Raw genomic sequence first — 19,010 nt, 5'->3', positions numbered from 1 at the left:
ATCAGATACAGTGTTATCTAAGTGGTATCTCACATGGGGGTACTTGCCCAGGTTTTATAGCACACTTCAGTCTGGAATAATAAAATAACTGAGGCAAAAGTCCTCTGTGATGTCACCTGCTGACCCAGAGGCTGCTCCTCCTTCACTGGGCACTTACCTCTCCCACCACCTCACTCACCTCAGACACTGCGGGACTCATCCTCTCATCAGGCCTCAGCATTTCTAAACCCACCATCTCCACCAGATTCAGGCTCCCTTCTGCTCAGCATGACTCTGATCCATCTGCTGATGTTCAGATACCAACACTGATGCTGTGCTCTTGCTATGGCCCAAAACATGGGTGCGAGGCCTGGGCCACCCTCAGCTTGTGGTAGCCTCACTCAGTTCCTTTACAACTACCCTGCGTGCCAGGGCTCCCTATCCTGGCTCCCCACACCCCAAACACCACTGCAAAGCCGGAACAAGCAGAGCAACAAACGTTCCTTGTTTTTTGCCTTGCCATTTGATGAGCAGCGCTCATTGGAAGACACTTTCAAAACCTCTAGATAAGCAAGTTCTATGAGACGTGAGTGCCAAGTTCAGGTTTTGACCTTTAGCAAGTTCACTGTTCGCTGCCAACCTATTCTGTCAAACACCAGAGGACACGTGCTCATTTCTCTTTCCTTGTCTGCTTGCTCACTGACAGGGCACCCCTGAAGTCTTTTGGCTGCTCCTTTGGTCTTCCTGGTGGGCCTGGGACATGCTGTTCATTTGACTGATCAGTTCAAAGCACTGTGCTGGCCAAGCAGAGAGGTTAATCCTGTGTTACCCATCAGATTATACCAAAACTCCAAGATTTATGCCTCCTTGAATTAAAAATCAGAAAACAGTGAACAACTTTAATACAGTAAGTCCCCTATATACGAATGGTCAAGTTGCAAACTTTCAAAGATGTGAATGCGAGTGCCAGCCCCTGTATGCCAGCTATTGCACTGTACTTTTATGCTTTTCAGTGTACTGTGCTATAAGATTTAAAATGTTTTTTTATTTTTTCTGTTTGTTTTTATGTACATGTTATTTGTATGAAAAGTATTATAAGCCTATTATAATATGAACCTATTATATACACAATGTATAACTGATTGTGTTAGTTGGGTACCTAGGCTAACTCTGTTGGATTTAAGAACAAACTGGACTCACAAACGCATTCTTGGAATGGAACTCATTCATATGTAGGGAACTTACTGTACTTTCTTCACTGTGAGCAACTATTACATTGAACAAAATGAAAATGTTATTTCTATCCATCAAAAATGGCAGAAAAGCAGCTTTTAGAATGGTTCAACCTAAGAATAATTTCTCTTTAAAGTGTATGATATCTTAATGAGCCCTTGTCATAAGATCAAAATCATTTCTGAACAAAAAAGAATTTTAGAGTGCTGTAGTTCCACATACTAGCCTTCCTTTGGCCAGTGGTTATTTTATGATTATAGGATATTTTGAACATTTTTATACTCATTAATACTAAACTTTTTTGATCTGTATGAAACTATGATATAAATATTTCTACTTCAGAAAGACAAATTATTTTGGTAAATAAATGGCTAATGAAATGCAACTAAAAAGAAATGCACTCTTTGTAGCTCATAAACTCATAAAGTTGTTAAACATGGGGAAAAGATACCTGGTTACAGAGTTCTTGTGTTCCATATGGTAATCAGTTAACATTTAATACCAATGTGAAAGAAATAAAATGAGTATTACTTTAGAATTTGATCTAGCAAAATGGCAGCCTTGACATTGGAAAAAGAGAAAGAAAAATCAAGAAAGCAGAAGAAATTGTCTGGAAATCAGCTCACATCCCTTATTAACCAGCAGCATATGTGGGCTGCTGCCTATCACCAATGAGTCAACAAATACCAATAAGGGGTTGGGTCCCTGGTGGCTTTGAAACCAGAGAGCTTGGATTTGAGCCCAGACCTAATTCTTGCACAGCAGCCTTAGGAAAACTATTGAAGCTGTCAAAACCTCAACTTTGTAATCTATAAAATAATAATAACATTATCCAGCCTCAAGAGATCTACCATGATGAAATGAGATGGCGGATGTAAAGTTCTTGGCTCAGGACTTAAAATTTAGGAAGTCCTCTAGATAGGTTGTACTACCTATTATCGTCTTGTTCCAAGTATGTGCTAGGCAATCAAGAAACAGAGATGAAAGAGTCTCTCCCTGGGAGTATCTAGGAGTGCTGCTGAGATTAGAAATTTGATTGCGAATTTATTTATTTTTAAATTAAGTTTCACTGTGTTCATATAAAATAAAAGCTAATTAAGTTTCACTGTGTTCATATGCCAAATGATCCTAATAAGATAGCATAAGAGCATCACATTGAGAAAGCACCTAGGATACGCACAATCGAATCATTTGCTCAGTATTGACAAGTTTAACACTATCCACAGCGTTCTCACATGGAGAGAAAATGTTGAGCTTCGGGGAATTACAGGATCTGTGAAGAGTGATTATTCTACACAGGAGGCTATTATACACAGGAGGTATTAGAATATAATCACTATCACCAGATTTCCCTTCTCAATAAGAGAAACTTCCCAGGGATGTCACGTGCATCTGATAAAGGCATTGCCATTGAGCTAGAGCCCTTGAACCCGGGACTGTGTCCCCTATGCATTTACTCTAAGATCAGAGAGGTGGATGACCAAACTTCTGTTAGGCATGTAACCAATGTGTTTTCAAAGGTTATTTTGAAAGGCCAACCAAATAGTACAATGCACTTTTTCCAGAACAGCCACAGTTTAGAACAAAGGAAACAACTTTACGAGGGGTTGTCCATGTCATGGCTCTGGCCTCCATCCTTCTCTTCCCCCTCCTCCTCCCCCTCCCTCTTCTCTTCTCTCTTCTCTACATCTACTTTGTTCTCCCCGCTGTTCCCCAGACACACTGGGCCTGCCTCTGCCTTAGATATTTTGAATTTGCTATACCCTCGGCCTGGAATGTTCTTCCCCTGGGATGTGCCCAAAGTTTGCTCCCTATCTCCTTTAGGTCTTCATTTAAACCTCACCTTCCTTCCCTGAGGTTAAAGCGTCTGCCTCCAATGCGGGAGACCCGGGTTCGATCCCTGGGTCAGGAAGATCCCCTGGAGAAGGAAATGGCAACCCACTCCAGTACTCTTGCCTGGAGAATCCCATGGATGGAGGAGCCTGGTGGGCTACAGTCCACGGCGCGCAAAGAGTCGGACACGACTGAGCAACTTCACTTCCTTCCCTGAACTAACGCTTGCAATCTTCTGGTAAACAAATTCTCTTTGTATCACCCTTCCTGGCTTTACATTTTTTCCTCAACAGTGATACCACCTGACATACTATATTTTTTGCCTTGTCTGCCTTTCTTGGTCACCTGTGAGCTCCAGGAGGACACTGATTGAGTTGTGCTACCTTTTGCTTGCTATTATCTCACCAAGGCCTAGAACAGTGTCTGGCCATAGTAGGCACTTCATAAATATTTGTCAAAAGATAAAAGCCAGGCAACATCAACGGGAGAACACAGACACAGGAACACAGCTCTAAATGTGAGCTTTGTGAACCCCAAGCTCCTGGGCAGTAGGAAAACAGTGCCCTGGGCCGGCTGGGTCTAAACAGAGCAGAGACAGGAGCCTCAGGCTCCGACCTTCCATGCGGTCACCAGGACATGTCACTTCTCTACACCTGTGACCGTCATTTACATATCGTCTTTCAGCTCAAATGTACACTCCTATTCTTTGCTCAGCAATGCTGAGCAGGGAGTCTACAGCTATGCTTCCCAGGCCCCTTCATCCTCAGGCTTCCTGTTGGGTCCTGCCACTAGGGGAACACAGAGAAGGAGTGGAGTGAGCAGAAGAGCAGGGGGTCTTCCTCTGTCTTGCTCACTCTGCCAGCGTGTGCCCCAGAGGAGTGCCCGCGCCGGCTCGCGCTTCTCTTCTTACACCTGAACCTGCTCCATCCTGCCTCTCAGGGGTGCCAGAAGCAGCCACAGGCCTCACACACCTTGCAGCTCAGAATCCAGACCTTTTGTGTCCCTCTTCTCCTTTTTTCCCAAGCCCTAGAGGTACCTCCTCGGAGAAGGCGATGGCACCCCACTCCAGGACTCTTGCCTGGAAAATCTCATGGACGGAGGAGCCTGGTAGGCTACAGTCCATGGGGTCGCGAAGAGTCGGACACGACTGAGCGACTTCACTTTCACTTTTCACTCTCATGCATTGGAGAAGGAAATGGCAACCCACTCCAGTGCTCTTGCCTGGAGAACCCCAGGGATGGGGGAGCCTGGTGGGCTGTCTATGGGGTCGCACAGAGTCGGACACCACTGAAGTGACTTAGCAGCAGCAGCAGAGGTACCTCCTTCCTACAGCTCCTGTCTCTCGCTTACCTTAGAAATGTTTTTGTTGTTGTTGCTCTAATTTGTATGACCAATTCTTATATCAGATTTCTCCGCTGAAATATCTAGAGTGATTTCTATATTTGCCACATCTCTGTGAAGATTTACACATCGTACCTGTAAAAAGAGAAAGTCTCTTTTGGCTAGAAGATTACAATATCTAGATCCGAGGTCGGCAAACTTCTTCTTATAGGTGGTGGTTTAGTCTCTAAGTCATGTCTGACTCTTGCAACCACATGAACTGTAGCCTGCCAGCCTCCTCTGTCCATGGGATTTCCCAGGCAAGAATACTGGAGTCGGTTGCTGTTTCCTTCTCCAAGGGATCTTCCTGACCCAGGGATCAAACCCAGATCTCCTGTGGTGCAGGCAGATTCTATACTGACTGAGTTACCAGGGAAGTGCCTTTCTTATAGGGCCAGATGGTAAATATTTTAGGCTTTGCAACCTCTCAGATTGGCCACTGCAGCCTGAAAACAGCCACAGACCACAGGTAAATGAATGGACATGGCTGTATTCCAAATAAAACTTAACTTGCAAAAAAAGGCAGTCAGCCCTGGCTATGGCTTGATGACCCTATCTGGATATTCCTCGGAATGGTCAGCAACCATTCTGAAAAAAAAAAAAAAAATTCTCCCAAGATCAGTTAGAAATACAGAAGCTGATACTGAAATTCTCATTGTCTTGAAACAATACAACTATCAACATAAGACGTCAATATATATGGCAGAGAAGTGAAATTGGCAGAATATTCATGTCTCAAATTTCAGCTCAAGATGGAAATATCTATAGCCACTGGTGAAGACATGCAAGGCTGAAGGGACTGCCTGAACTAAATCCAGTTCACCCTGCCTTCTCCCCAGTGAAGAACCAGGAGGCTCTGCACACACAGGAAGCCAGCATAAACAGGACCTCAGGATGGCTTTATTCCTTTCTGAAATGCAAATTGCCCTATTTAAAAAAAATTCTGATTATAGTCACTCCCTCACCCTTTGCTAGGACTCTTCTGAGAATAAAGAAACTGGATAATAGTGGCCAAAATTAATATTGACAAGGCTTTTATTCCTCACTATGTTGACTGACTTTAATCAGTGTAATCCAAGGTGATGAGAAACAGTTGAAAGTTAGAAACATCTTAACCATATAAATAAATGACCCAGAGGCCTGTGAAACAAGCTACTATTTTAGCAAAGGGCTGGTTTCTCTTGAAAAATAGTCAGTAGTTGTAGTGAGATATCAAAGCTAAAAATGATTAGTTTGGAGAGAAAACTGATTAGAGAATATCTCATTTGGGGAAGCTGAAAGCTCTAATACTTTGTCACTGAAGAACTCTCCAGGAGGATTTATAGGCATTATCAGCAAGACTGCTCTCTGTGACACCTGTTTGTCTTCCAAGAGATGAAGAAAATGATCACTGGAAAACAATACTACCACAGACATTGCCCTTTCCAGCATTCACCCAGCAAAACTTTCAAGAGTATGAGACAAGTATTATTATGGTACATGCCTCTGGGACTGTTAAAATTTTTTTAATGTTAAAATATAGAGAGAGGGAAAAGTGAAAGTGTTAGTCACTCAGTTGTGTCTGACTCTTTGCAACCCCATGGACTGTAGCCTGCCAGACTTCTCTGTCCATGGAATTCTCCAGGTGAGAATACTGAAGTGGGTAGCAATTCCCTTCTCCAGGGGATCTTCCCAAGCCAGGGATCAAACCCAGGTCCCCTGCATTGAAGGCAGATTCTTTACCATCTCAGCCACCAGAGATATAAAGAATAATCATTACAAATGCTCACAGAAACCTTCCAATGTGCTATTCTAGCATCACACACTTATTAACTTATTTTCATCCCCATTTTACAGGAAAGGAAACAGGTATGGATAGAAACCAGACCCAAGTCCCATGACTAGTAAGCCCCAGGCAATAGAGTTCTGAAGCCTGAGGTCATAACCACCATTGTAAACAACCTAAGTGTTCAGCAGAGTGAGGTACATGGTAAATGCTTGTTAGAAGTTTCCGTGAGTTAGCATAGATGCATTAGACTTTATAGAAGTGTCTAGATGAAATGCTTGCAAATAATCTAAACAGGCAGCTTGGCAGTATCATTTGAACCTGGGACAGTAGGTAGGTTACATTAGAATATAATTTTTTCTGGTGCTCTGAAGTCAAAGAGGCACTGATTCTTTCTGTAAATCCTAAAATTTTTCTCCCTGAAGTGTTATTAAGGATGGCAACTCTGTGACTTCTGGAAAGAAAGTTGTAGCACCTTCTTTCCTTCCAACTCATAACTCTCATCTTTTCCCCACACTCATGAAGAGTAGTCAAGCAAGCTTAATAACTGGTTTCTTTTCTTCCTGCCTTTTCCCCATGTTTCCTAGATTTTAAATATAACAAATCTTGAATAACTCAGGCCCCGTAGTACACATATTCAAGAGTATGAAGTTTTCCAGTGAAAAGATTCAATGATTCCTCCTTTAGAGCAAAAGCCACCATAGGGGCTTGCTTTTTCCTGGGCTTTTCACTTCTGGCTGTCCGTCCTGCCATTCTTTAACCCTTTCCTTGGCACTTGGAGTCAGAAATGGGCCTGCCTCAGGCTCAGATCCGGGTTCCTCTTGATTCCTTAGAGGCTCTGAGGTTTTTCAGCTCTTCTCCCACATCATCTTCACTGCCTTTTCATTGCTTACTTCTGTCCTTGGCTTCCCAGGTGGTGCTAGTGGTAAAGAATCTATCTGCCAACACAGGAGACGTGGGTTTGATCCCTGGGTCAAGGAAGATCCTCTGGAGGAGGAAATGGCAACCCACTCCAGTATTCTTGCCTGGAGAATCCTGTGGACAGAGGAGCCTGGTGGGCTACAGTCCATGGGGTGGCAGAGACTTGAACATGACTGAGCAGCAGCTCTCTGTTAGCAAGCACAGGGTGTGCCCATGTCAAACAAACACTGACCTTGCTGCCTCCTGTAGCCATCTCCTTTTTTCTTCTCTTGAATTTAGCAAATTTCTGAAATAAACAATCCACATCTGTGGTCTTCAGTTTTTCACGGGCCCTCCTCATGCTCTGGAATTACCCTTTGCTCCATCCATCACACTTTGCTACCTCATCATCTTCTTTGGTATTTACTTTCTATACCAAATTGTTTGCCAGTTAATAAAGTAATTTTCTGTGGCTAGTTAAAAATTTAGTCTGAACAGTCACATCCTAAGTAGACTGTAAGTAAGCTGAAAGGATGAATTTATTTTATCGAAAAGCTGCTAGCACTGTACTGTATGAATAGGTGAGCATGCTTTAGTAGCGGATGGCTTGACCCCATATTTATGATTATAAGAATTTTAATAAGAATTAATGTAACATTTAAAAATGTTCATCAAAAATATGTTTTTACATGAGCTCTAAGATAATTTCTTTAATTCACCAAATATTTATCAGGCTGTACTGGGCTGAGTGGGCTTTACAGGTGGTGCTAGTGGTAAAGAACCCACCTCCCAATGCAGGAGACATAAGAGATGTGGGTTCAATCCCTGGGTAGGGAACATCACATGGAAGTGGGCACGGGAACAGAAGAGGCTGGTAGGCTATGGCTTATAGGGAGGCACAGAGTCAGACATGACTGAATAGACTTACCACCACCACCACCAATGCACTGAATAGACCCCCCCAAAATCTTTATGTCCACTGAAAACCTCAGAAAGTTGACTTTATTTGGAAATAGGAGTTTAGTAGATGTAATTAGTTAAGTTAAATGATGTCATACTGCCTACCGTATAGCTCAGGGAACTGTGCCCAAGGTTATATGGCAGCCTGGATGGGAGAGGAGTTTGGGGGAGCATGGATATACATAGATGTATGGCTGTGCACCTGAAACTATCAACATTGTTAATCGGCTGTACTCTCCAATGTAAAATAAAAATATAAAAAATGAAGTCATGCTGCACTGGTCATGCTGACTGGTGTCCTCATAAGAAGGCCATGCGACGTCGACAGGCTTTTGCTGACTTGGAAAATGAAGAGGATCATGCAGAAAGAGAGGGAAGAAGGCCATGTAAAAGTGAAAGGGAAAATCGGAGTCACCGAGCTACAAGACAAGGAGCATCAAGGATGGCTGGTAACCCCCAGCAACTGGAAGAGGCAAGGAAGGTCTCCTTCCCTAGAACCTTCCGAGAGAGTACAGCCCTGTGACACCTTGATTTTGGATCTCTGGGCTTCATAACTGTGAAAAGAATAATTTTTTTGGTTGCTGTAGCCCCTCAATGTTCGGTAACTTGTTACAGCAGTACTAGGAACGTATCCACTGTGTCCTCAATGTTCTGAGCACTAGAGATCGGAGTGAACAAAACATGAAAAATTCCTGCCCTCGTGAAGCTTACATTTTAATGGGAGTGTGGAGATATAGGAGCAAACAGTAGGTAAATAATGCCTTTTGTTGTTTTTCCCAGGTAGCGCATTGGTAAAAAATCCACCTGCCAATGTAGGAGACTTGGGTTCCTGGGTCAAGAGGATCCCTGGAGAAGGAAATGGCAACCTGCTCCAGTATTCTTGCCTGGAAATTCCATGGACAGAGGAACCTGGTGGGCTACAGTCCACGGGGTTGCAGAAGAGTCAGACATGACTGAGTGACTAAAACAACAACAAAAATACCCTTTATGAACTGGATAAAGTATAACAGTTTATCTGTGCTTTTTATGAGAAAATTGGGAGTAATTTCCCTCAGATATTTCTGATCTCCTCCATTTTCTGATTTGTATCTTAAATGTTACAAACTCAATTCTTTCTATTCTTAATCATTTTGGATGCCAAGAGAAAGCAAGTGCTGGGCTCAAAATTCCTTCAGGACCAAAAAAAGCAGCATCAAAACACCGTGTTTTACCATAAATGCATTTGGTTAGGAAAAAAAAGAGAGAAGAGAAGGAGAGAGTTATATGATCAGATTCTTTAGAGAGCAGAGCTAGCTTGATCAGTAGCTTGACATCTATTTTCTTTGGTTAGCAAATTAAAATTTTCCAATGTAATGAAAAATGAGCAATCAGAATATCTGATATGCCCACATAGACCTCCCCTTTCTTTCTTTTAGAATCTCCAGTTCAACTTGGGTAATTCCCTTTCCCCTTCCAAGAGCTAAGGAAAGAGCTTCTTCCTGGTCCTAAAATATGAGTCTTGATTTATCTAGTCCAAGCATGTCAATCCATTTCCCCTGCCAGAGATCAGTTTAGAATAGACAAGTGACACAAATCTGGCCAAGGAGACATGCGGGAAAATCTGCCTTGGGCCAGGGGACTTCTGGAAATAGTTTTCCTCCTTGATACAGAGACTGTGAATGAGGAACAGCAATCTCTCTGCCTTGTGAAATGGCTGTGTGAGCAAATCATGTGTTACCACAGCTCAACCTGAGAGGACAAGCTTGAGAATGAAAGCCAGCAGTATGAGAACAGCAGAGCTGAAAGTGATCTCAGGCTCTTGAAGAGGTTGGGAGGACCACTGCAACTCTAGAACAGTCCTCCTTCCGCACCTCCAGTTACAGAAGACACTAGCAATAACACAATGTGTGTGTCCAGTCACTCAGTCATGTTCGACTCTTTGTGACCCCATGGACTCTAGCTCGCCAGGCTCCTCTCCATAGGGATTCTCCAGACAAGAATACTGGAGGAGATTGCCATGCTCTCCTGCAGGGGATCTTCCCAACCCAGGGATTGAACCTGCATCTCTTTTGTCTCTTGCATTGGCAGACAGATTCTTTACCGCCTGCACCACCTGCGAAGTAATAATGCAATAGTAAGACTCTATAGCTTAAATAACTTTGGGCCAGATATTCTGTTACTTGCAGCCAAAAGTATTCTATCTGACACAACTTTCATACAGAATCAGGATGGGGGGAGGGGTTTTACATTTTTGAGAGCTAAACACACAGGTGAACTGCAATCCTGGGAGCCAGTCTACTCTTATGGCCCCATGGTTGGAAGGATTATATCCAGGCTCAATAATTATTAACCCTTTATGCTTGGTTGGTTTCCATATGAACTTTCCTGGGCAGCATTTATCATGTTCTCTGTAGAGCTTCCACAGCACTTTGATCATTTACTAGAAGGCCACTTGGGGCTTTTTATCATAGTTAATGTTCATGCTTCTTTTAATATTGTGAATTATTTGAGGGCAAGAGCCATGTCTATTGTTTTTATATCTCCAGTGATCAACAAAGTGCCCGATGTAGAAAATACTCAATAAATATTTGCTGGATTAAAGAATGACCTTCTGTTGACAGGCTGGTTGCATAATGTAGAAGGCCCTCAGAGCCCTGCCTGGGAAAGCGGAAATGTATCCAAGTAGGATGAGAGAGTTAGAGGAACCACTGTAGGTTAGCTCTTGTGGCAAGCATAGAACCATGAGGGCAAAATAAAGCTCTCCATTTGGCCTGGACCAGCCAGTCAATTGTTCAGCGAGCCATCCTGATGTCTGCCCCTTCCATTGATTCCACCCTGTCCAAGTAAGCATCCTCTCTCACCTGGATAAATCACTCCCCACCTTGCACCATGATCTAGACCAGAGTCAAAGACATTTTAGAAATACAAACAAGATCATGCCACATTCACGCGTGAAACAGAGAAACTCCTTCCTGTGTCCCTCTGTCTTCTTGATCACTTGTGCTTATTATTGCGGACAGTTAGCTAAAGCAAATGGTTTATCACTAAGTTTGAAAAGATTTCCCAGGAAGTTGTGACTTTGAAGCACAGTACACAACTGCAAGTATAGTACTTAGCGAAAATAAAACAGTTAACTCAGAAGTGCTGATTTTGTAGTTTCAGTTTGCTCTCAGATTGAGAGACACACCCTCTTTGGGAGGTCACGAGGGACCTCTGAAGACTAAAGGTAAAAATATTTACAAGATAATTGATTTACAATAATGAAAGCCATAAAGCATGATTAGTCATTAAGTTACAAAAGCTGCCACAAAAGTAATTCTTTAAAACAGTTATTCATGGAAATCAGTGGCTTTCCAGCTGGCTCAGCGATAAAGAATCGCCTGCCAAAGCAGGAGACACAGGAGACAGTGGTTTGATCCCAGGCTCAGAAAGATCTTCTGGAGGAAGAAATGGCAACCCACTCCAGTATTCTTCCCTGGGAAATCCCATGGACAGAGAAGCCTTGTGGGCCACAGTCCATGGGGTTGCAAAGAGCAGGACACGATTGAAGTGACCGAGCATACACAGAAATCAGCAGACATAGGGAAGGCTAGAAGTTACAGGATCTGAATTCCCAAGTACTAATACTTCCTCACAAAGCACTAAACTTCCATGCCTCAGTTTTAGTCAGTGTATCAAGTCAGGAAATTAACACCTTCTCTAACCTGGATTGTTTTCTGAGGATCAAATGAAACGACACAACACGCATTAGAAGCATGATAAGTACTAAACCTGGACCAACTATCACCACTGAAAACACCTATAAGACCAGTCAGAAGAGAGGTGACAAAGAATTCTCTGGTGATAAAGAATCTGCTGCGCAGTTCAGGAGATGCCTGTTCAATCCCTGGTCCAGGAACTAAGATTCCCACATGCTGCAGGGCAACTAAGCCTGCTTGCTTCAACTAGAGAAGACTGTGTACCATAATGAAGAGACCAAGGGCCACAAGGGAGACCCAGTACAGTCAGCACAGTCAAAAAAAAAGCAAAACAGTGGTATGTCAGTTCTGGACTGGAAGTCATTGCTTCTCTACAGCTTTGTGTAGGAATAGAGGCAGCAGCAGCAAGGACTTTCCCCCAGAACACTTAGCATTCAGGGACTAGCAGTCATGAAAGGAAATACAGTCATACAGAGATGAAGCTGTCAAATTTACGCAAATATGGCCACATTAATTTTATACTTGATCACAAAGTACCAACTGTAGAAGCACGGTGTCTAAGCATGAATCCCAACCCTGTGGAACTTTGAGCGAGTTCCTTAATTTCTTTGGTAGCCAGCCTCCAAGATGGCCCCAATGAGCCCCACCCCAATATTCACAGCCTGTGCAATGCCCTCTCACTTTGTGCCAGGGTTGGTGTGTATGGCCAATAGAACACAGCAGAAGTGGTAGAACATAACGTTTGAGGCTAGGTCAAAAAGACTCTGAGGTTCCCTACCTGGTTGTTCTCTTAGAGCCTTCATTCGAAGGGGAGACAGCTGCTTGGAAAGGCCCATCCTTTGGCAGGGAACTGAGGCCTCTGGGTAACAGCTCCGTAAGAGAGCTTCGTTGAGGACTGCCCAGCCCCAGTTAAGCCTTCAGATGATGTGTTGACTGTAACCACATGAGAGACCTTGAGCCAGAATCACCCAGCTAAGCCTCTGACAAATTCCTGACCGACAGAGACTGTGAGATAACACATATTTGTTTTAAGTTTAGAGACAATTCATTATGCAGTAATAAATAACTAAAGTACCCTCTCAAGATTTCTCTAAATCTTCTGTAAAACTGGAGATAATAACCTCTATCAAAGCGTTGTTGTAAGGATCAAATGAGAAGTGTGTTGAACACCCTTGCCCAGTACCTGGCACAGAGTGAATCTGTGTTGATTATTACATCTTTGCACCTTCTCTTCCACAGGAAGGTGGTCCTGCATGTACTTGCTGTCACATTTCCTAGGTTCAGCAGTTTAAGTCTTAAAATTTCAAGTACACTCATCTAGCTCTAGTCAGTCTCTTGATGTCACTTTTCGCTGACCATCAGTTAGGCAAGTAGCCTTCCCTTTTTCTGACCCCTTTTAAGATGAGAGGCAAGATGTCTAAGATAGAGAAATTTAAGGCACATGCTATAGCTAGGGAACCAAAAGCCAAAATAGCTGGCCTGAAAAAGGCCAACCCACTGACCTCAGGAACACTCTACAAAGCTTGATAACTGAGTGAGCTTGGAGTCAGCTAGAGCTTTTACAGGGCTCTTTGTTTAGAATGTGTCCTCTGAAATATACAAAGCTTTCATTCAGACTTGCTTCTGTGTTTTTAAATCTGGAATAGATCCTGGACTTCCTCAGGCAAACTTCATAGATGTTATCTTTTTTTTTTTTTCTCTGATTATTCCTGTCTCCTCCTTCACATTTGGGTTTTCTTTTATTACTGGTGGATAGCAGAGCAGTCAAATTTCCTATGCACTGAAAGAAGATACTGAGGAAATTTACTGCTACAGCAGTGGAAAGAATACAAGAAGAACCGATATGTCTCTTTCCCATAACAAAACCCAGTGAGAAAACTATCTGACAAATAACAAAACTCAATAATAAAATAATTTGACAACTATTTTAAAAACAGCCTATATCATCATAAAGAAGGAATTAAAGGGATCGCAAATACTGAGTGAGAAGGTTTTATTGCCTCTAAGCCATGAAGATTTCAATTCCACTATGAGTAAATTATTTTTATATATTTTATTGCTGATTCTCTGAAAAACAATGTCTAAATATGCAATATCCTTCTCTCTTAGGATATTTGAGGAATTTAAAATAAAATTCAATCTGTTATGATATATACAGAAGGAGGTAAACTTTTAATATTACCTGGTGAAATGTATAACTCCTGACCTCAAGGAGCTTTTATTCTAAAAAAAAATTGTGAATAGTATTAAGCTTACACCTTTGTCTTTCTCTGTCTCAGTCTCTCTCTCTCTGCTCCAAGTGTGTCCAGAGTTCTGCCTAAGTCAGTTCTTCATATGGAAACACTTAACCTTATAAACCAACCTCTCTGGGGGATGAACTTGAGTTTGCTCATTTCTTCTTCCTTTTTCTCTTGGCTTTTTAATACTTTGCTTTCCACGTAATCCAAAACTTTATTTTGTTGTTTTATCAAAATCTTTCTTCCTTTTCTCTTTCCTTCTTTCTTCCCGCCCCCCCCCCCCCACTTCCTTTCCTTTTCATTTATATTTCCTCTCTCCCAACTCACTTCTTCTCTTCCTTTCCGGTTTTGACTTTAAAACCTTGATGGACAATATTGAGGGACGCTTCTTGGGTGATGTGTCTGGATCCTTTGTAAAAAGGTTATCCCTTATTGTGGTTCAGAAATGGTATTGCTGGCTTAGCAAAAAAGCTGAGCTTTTATCTTTGTTCCTAAGGGAGGAGTTGAAACAAGATAATTTCCTTTTTCTCCTCAAATATACATACATGCCAATTAAGAAATACAGGAGAAAAATAATTTGATTGTCTAAGTGTAAATAAAGCACACAATGAAATCACATCTCCACCCAGTAGTTTAAGAGGAGTTCTCAGCCACCCTATTCCCTTACTCCCTACGTTTCTAATTATCAAAGTCTAATCATAGCCTCCAAATTCTACTCTGCATCATCAGTCTCCTGGTCACTTCCTTTTCTTCCCCTCCAGCCTTGTCCCCTGTCCGTCCACCTTCCCACTGTCCTGCTCCACATTGCAGGCACACTAGAATTTTCCATCATCCACAGGTTAGTCTTGCCACTCACTCTTCTCTCTTGCTAAGAGTCCTCATACGATCCCAGATAGAGGAGGTGATATTGTGTCTCTAAGATGACTCACAAGTCATTCTAAATTTTCTTGAAAACTTCATCCAGGAGCTGATATTAACTCTTCAGGCCTCCCCACAAAAGAAACCTCTCGTGAGACATCTTTCCCGGAAGTGATCTTCCTAACACTCTGAGAAGTTTGCTCAAGCCTCTCTAAACTTCCTCACTGTATCATAATAAAAGTTAGGTGGAGACATGTGAACCTCTCTGGAAGTCCCCTTAAGAGAATGTCATTGAAATCTTTGTTCAAATTTCATTTGGAGAAGAGACTAGGTATGGTTTAAGGGAAATGGTGAGACAGCCCCTCCCCAGTCTGTATACTTCTTCCAGCAAAACAAAATCCCTGTAGTTAACTTAAACAAATCCCACGGAAGTCAGCTGCATGACTCAAGCCCCTAACTCATTTCACTGCCATCTCAAGTGACTTATCAAAGTTTGATGTTCCTTTCAACTTTCTTGAAGGGAAGTTCTGATAATTACAGTTTCATCCATTCTGCCAAGGAGGCCTGGGTGCCTCACAATATGTTAGAGATGGACTATCCAGGTTACTTTGATTTGTTTGCATATCTGTTTCCCACTAGCTTGTAAACTTCCTGAAGTTGGAGGTCTTCATATTTATAAAATTTAATCTTTGGATTTGCAGCGACTTGCACAGTTCCTGGAACATAATGTAGGTCATGTGAATATTTACTGATTGTATGGGCGACCCATCCTTTCCCCACAGGAAGGCTTTGTGTGCGTGTGGTTGTTTAAATATACAAAGTACCACTTTATGAAAGCAGTTATATTTTAACAGCTTGTAACAAAGAGTTGAGAAAGTGGAAAGATGCCTACCATTTAACAGCCTAAAATGGTGGTAACCATGGCTTTTTAAAGTTACTGAAAATTATTATCAATAGGTCAACAGACTCAGTTATTTAACCTTTGGCACCTTTGCTCTGGCCCTGAAATTGCTGGCCAAATATGATTTTTGATGGTTCTACAAACTAATTCTGAACTGTCACTTTGAAATCTAGATAAGACCTCCCAGTATATAAGCACTGTCTACACATTCCCTGGTTGACTAGACCATCAGAGAAGGCACTTCAGTTAGCTGACTAGAATGTGAATACTTAAATGAAAGAACTATTTAAGAGGAAGTAGGGCCAGAGGGGAAGGAAATGGCAACCCACTCCAGTGTTCCTGCCTGGAGAATCCCAGGGATGGGGGAGCCTCGTGGGCTGCCATCTATGGGGTCGCACAGAGTCGGACACAACTGAAGCAACTTAGCAACAGCAGCAGCAGCAGGGCCAGAGGAGACCCAGACTAGTTATTCTCACTTGTTTGTATCCAATACTGTGCATTTCATTATATGGATGTTTTATATTAAAAACTAGGACTAAACTGAAACAGTGAAGCAAGCTAAAAGAAACCAAGGTGGATTTAAATGAAAGACTCCACTAAACATAACTCATCCCACCTCCTCTGAAGATCGCCATGGACATGGTGATATTTTCCACCAGCGCTATGGAAAACCACTTGAATATCACTATGGACACAGTGATATTTTCCATCAGCTTTATGGAAAACCACCTGGGTTCCCTATGGACTTTCTTTTCTCAAAACTGTATTTGGGTTTTTTTCTTAAAATTTTCCCTCCCTTCATGACATCGTTACAGCTCGTTGGGATCTTTAAACACTGTCTCTTCTCCTTTGAAGATCACAACCATGAAAGTTCTTTTTAAGGAAAAAACAAAACAAAACAAAAACCCTGAGATTCAAAAGGTACTAAATTTAAATTTGATAAAAGAGATCTCAAAATTTCCCCTTATTTTCAGGAAGTATGTATTTGCCATATGTAAAACGTGGCAGGTGCAGGGCTCTCGCAGCCTAAACACCGGAGACCAACGAAGCAAATCTAGCGGCGACACTAGAAGCAGCGATCACGCCAGCGAAGCCTGAGCCCCAAGACCTGGTCCCACCCAGTCCCCAGCAAAACTCCTAGGTCTCCTAGGAATGTTCAAATAGAACCTGATCCCGGTAACTGTCTTATCTTTTTCAAACGTTTTAAACTTACTGTCTTTGGTCAGCAGAACCACGGGCACAGTGATGACGGTGACGAGCACAGCGATCGCCAGCAATCCCAGGAGCACCTTCCATGGTGTCTGCAAGCCGGGCAGGTCAGGTCCAGTTAGAGCCAGCCATCTGGCCCCAGTCTGGGTAAGAGGGTCGGGGCCCCGGCTGCACAGGAGGCAGCGGAGTTTGCCGTCGCGCGCGCCCTGGGAGAGGGGCACCAGGGGCTGGGAGGGTTTGGAGCCCGCGAGTCGGAGGTTGCAAGGAGCGCTTTCCCTTGAACTTCTGGCCTCCGGGCAATTTAATGTTTGCGTCTAAACGCATCTCAGAAACCAAGTAAGGGTTCTGGCGCGTGTTTTGCCGGTGGCTCTCCAGGCCCTCCAAGCCTCGGTCCCTGGGTTCTTAGCCCCGCGGGTTCGAGAGCGAGACAGGAGCGTTGGGGCGTCCCTTCACCTGTCAGAGGGTGGCTCTGGAGCTTCCGCCTAATGAGAGCCCCTGGTTTCGATCTGCGAGCTTTGGGTGGTGGTGGGGGGTGGGGGGTGGGGGGTAATCTGGGGAGACTTTAGTGAAGAGGCATCTACAACTCACCCCTGGGGCTCTTTGCGGGGTGGGGGGCCCTTTAATCACTCACCTTCATGGTCTGCGTCTCTTCGAAACTGAAGTTTCGGAGCCGGGGCGCAGTCAGAAGCCTGGCGAGCCGCCCGGACGCGCGTGCCGCTCCGGAGCTCCGGGCACGTAGTCACAAGGCGCGTCCAAGTTTCAGCCCCGAGTTAAACATTAGTGAGCGCCGGGTTGGCTTGGTATAAAGGGCTGCAGGCAGGCTGCGGGAGAAGGCGCGCCGGCCCCAGAGAACTGGCGTCCGGGCCGGGGGGGCGCCCGAGAGGCACCTCCCTATGGGCGCGCGGGGCACTGGGTGGCCGCCAGACGCGCAGGGTGCGAGGTCCCGGGAACGCGCTGGAGGGGTGTGACAGCCCGAGCTGCGGCGAACCGGCGCCCGGCATCCGACGTGGAACCCGGAGGCTGCAGGTCGGCGGGAGAGCATGGCCCGCCCTCACTGAAAGGGACCTCTGCGCTCAATTCCCGCAACCTCGAGTGGGCAAGCGAGGGCACTTAGCTCAGAGAGGGTATAGGGCTCTGCAGACTCAGAGAGTTCACTGCCGGCAGCTGGAACTAAAACCCAGATCTCTGTCCTTTGCCAGTAAATGGTATGGTGGGGATTTCTAGGGTATTTAAAGCTCCTGGAAGGCAGAGAGAGAAAAAGTGATTGTTTCGCTTATGGATGACACTTAGAGGCTAAGTGTCTGGATTCATTCTCCGCAGGGGATTTCTGGTTTGTCTTTCAGGCTTACCTTCTCATCAAGATGCCAGAAATAATAACGCTAACACTTATGTGCAACTTACTTTTCCTCAGGAGCTGCTCTAAGCATCTTTGTGTTTATTTTACAGGGAGGAAGCAGAAGGTTAAGTCAGCTGGCCAAGTAAAGGCAGCTAGGAAGTCGTGGAGCCTGAATTCAGAGTCCGTGTTCTTAACTGCCACTCCACACGGCCTTTTATCTTTCAGTCTTCCAAAGAGCATTTGGAACAAAAGAGTAAAAGGGCAAGTGTGGCTTCTTCCTCCAGGTCCCCAGGATGCCCGGTAGGTTCCTTCACTCATTCCCCTTTTCCTTTACTCATTCATCCCCACATCCTCCCATTTACTTCACTCATGCCCCAAATACTTGTGTGGATACAAAGCATTAGACTCTCATCTAGATTCCAGAGATAGAGAAGTGAGACAAGATAGATGAGGTTTGTGCACTTGGCATTTTCAGTCTGAAATACACAACAGAACCTTTGCGTTAGGGTCCCTCTACTTACTTCCTCTTGAGGATAAGCACTCCTGCTCCCTACAAGTCCTCTTCAGCTTGTTCACTCAGCTGCAAAACAAAGCCTCTCTTCCAAAGTTAGAGGTAAAAAGTTCAAAATGCAAAGTCCTGTGGGGCATTGACATATGATTATGAATAAATTCCAGTTTCCATCCTTTATCTCCAGTCTGAAAGTCACTTCTGAACTCAGGAATCATTTTCCCCTCTGACTGC

General features: G+C 43.8%; 1 protein-coding gene across 1 annotated transcript in view; it reads right to left on the bottom strand.

The window, feature by feature from the left end:
• Positions 1–17,569, bottom strand: part of DPP4 (dipeptidyl peptidase 4) — a 79,923-nt gene extending 62,354 nt beyond the window's left edge. The window contains exons 1-2 of the mRNA XM_052653013.1: positions 17,564–17,569; positions 16,937–17,138 (exon numbers count right to left, since the gene is read on the bottom strand). Coding sequence (XP_052508973.1) covers positions 16,937–17,138; positions 17,564–17,569 — 208 coding nt within the window. The remainder of the gene's footprint in view (positions 1–16,936; positions 17,139–17,563) is intronic.
• Between the last annotated feature and the right edge of the window lie 1,441 nt (positions 17,570–19,010).

Source organism: Budorcas taxicolor, chromosome 2, assembly GCF_023091745.1.
Source record: "Budorcas taxicolor isolate Tak-1 chromosome 2, Takin1.1, whole genome shotgun sequence".
NCBI lineage: Eukaryota > Metazoa > Chordata > Mammalia > Artiodactyla > Bovidae > Budorcas > Budorcas taxicolor.
This window is presented reverse-complemented; position numbering and strand designations above follow the sequence as displayed.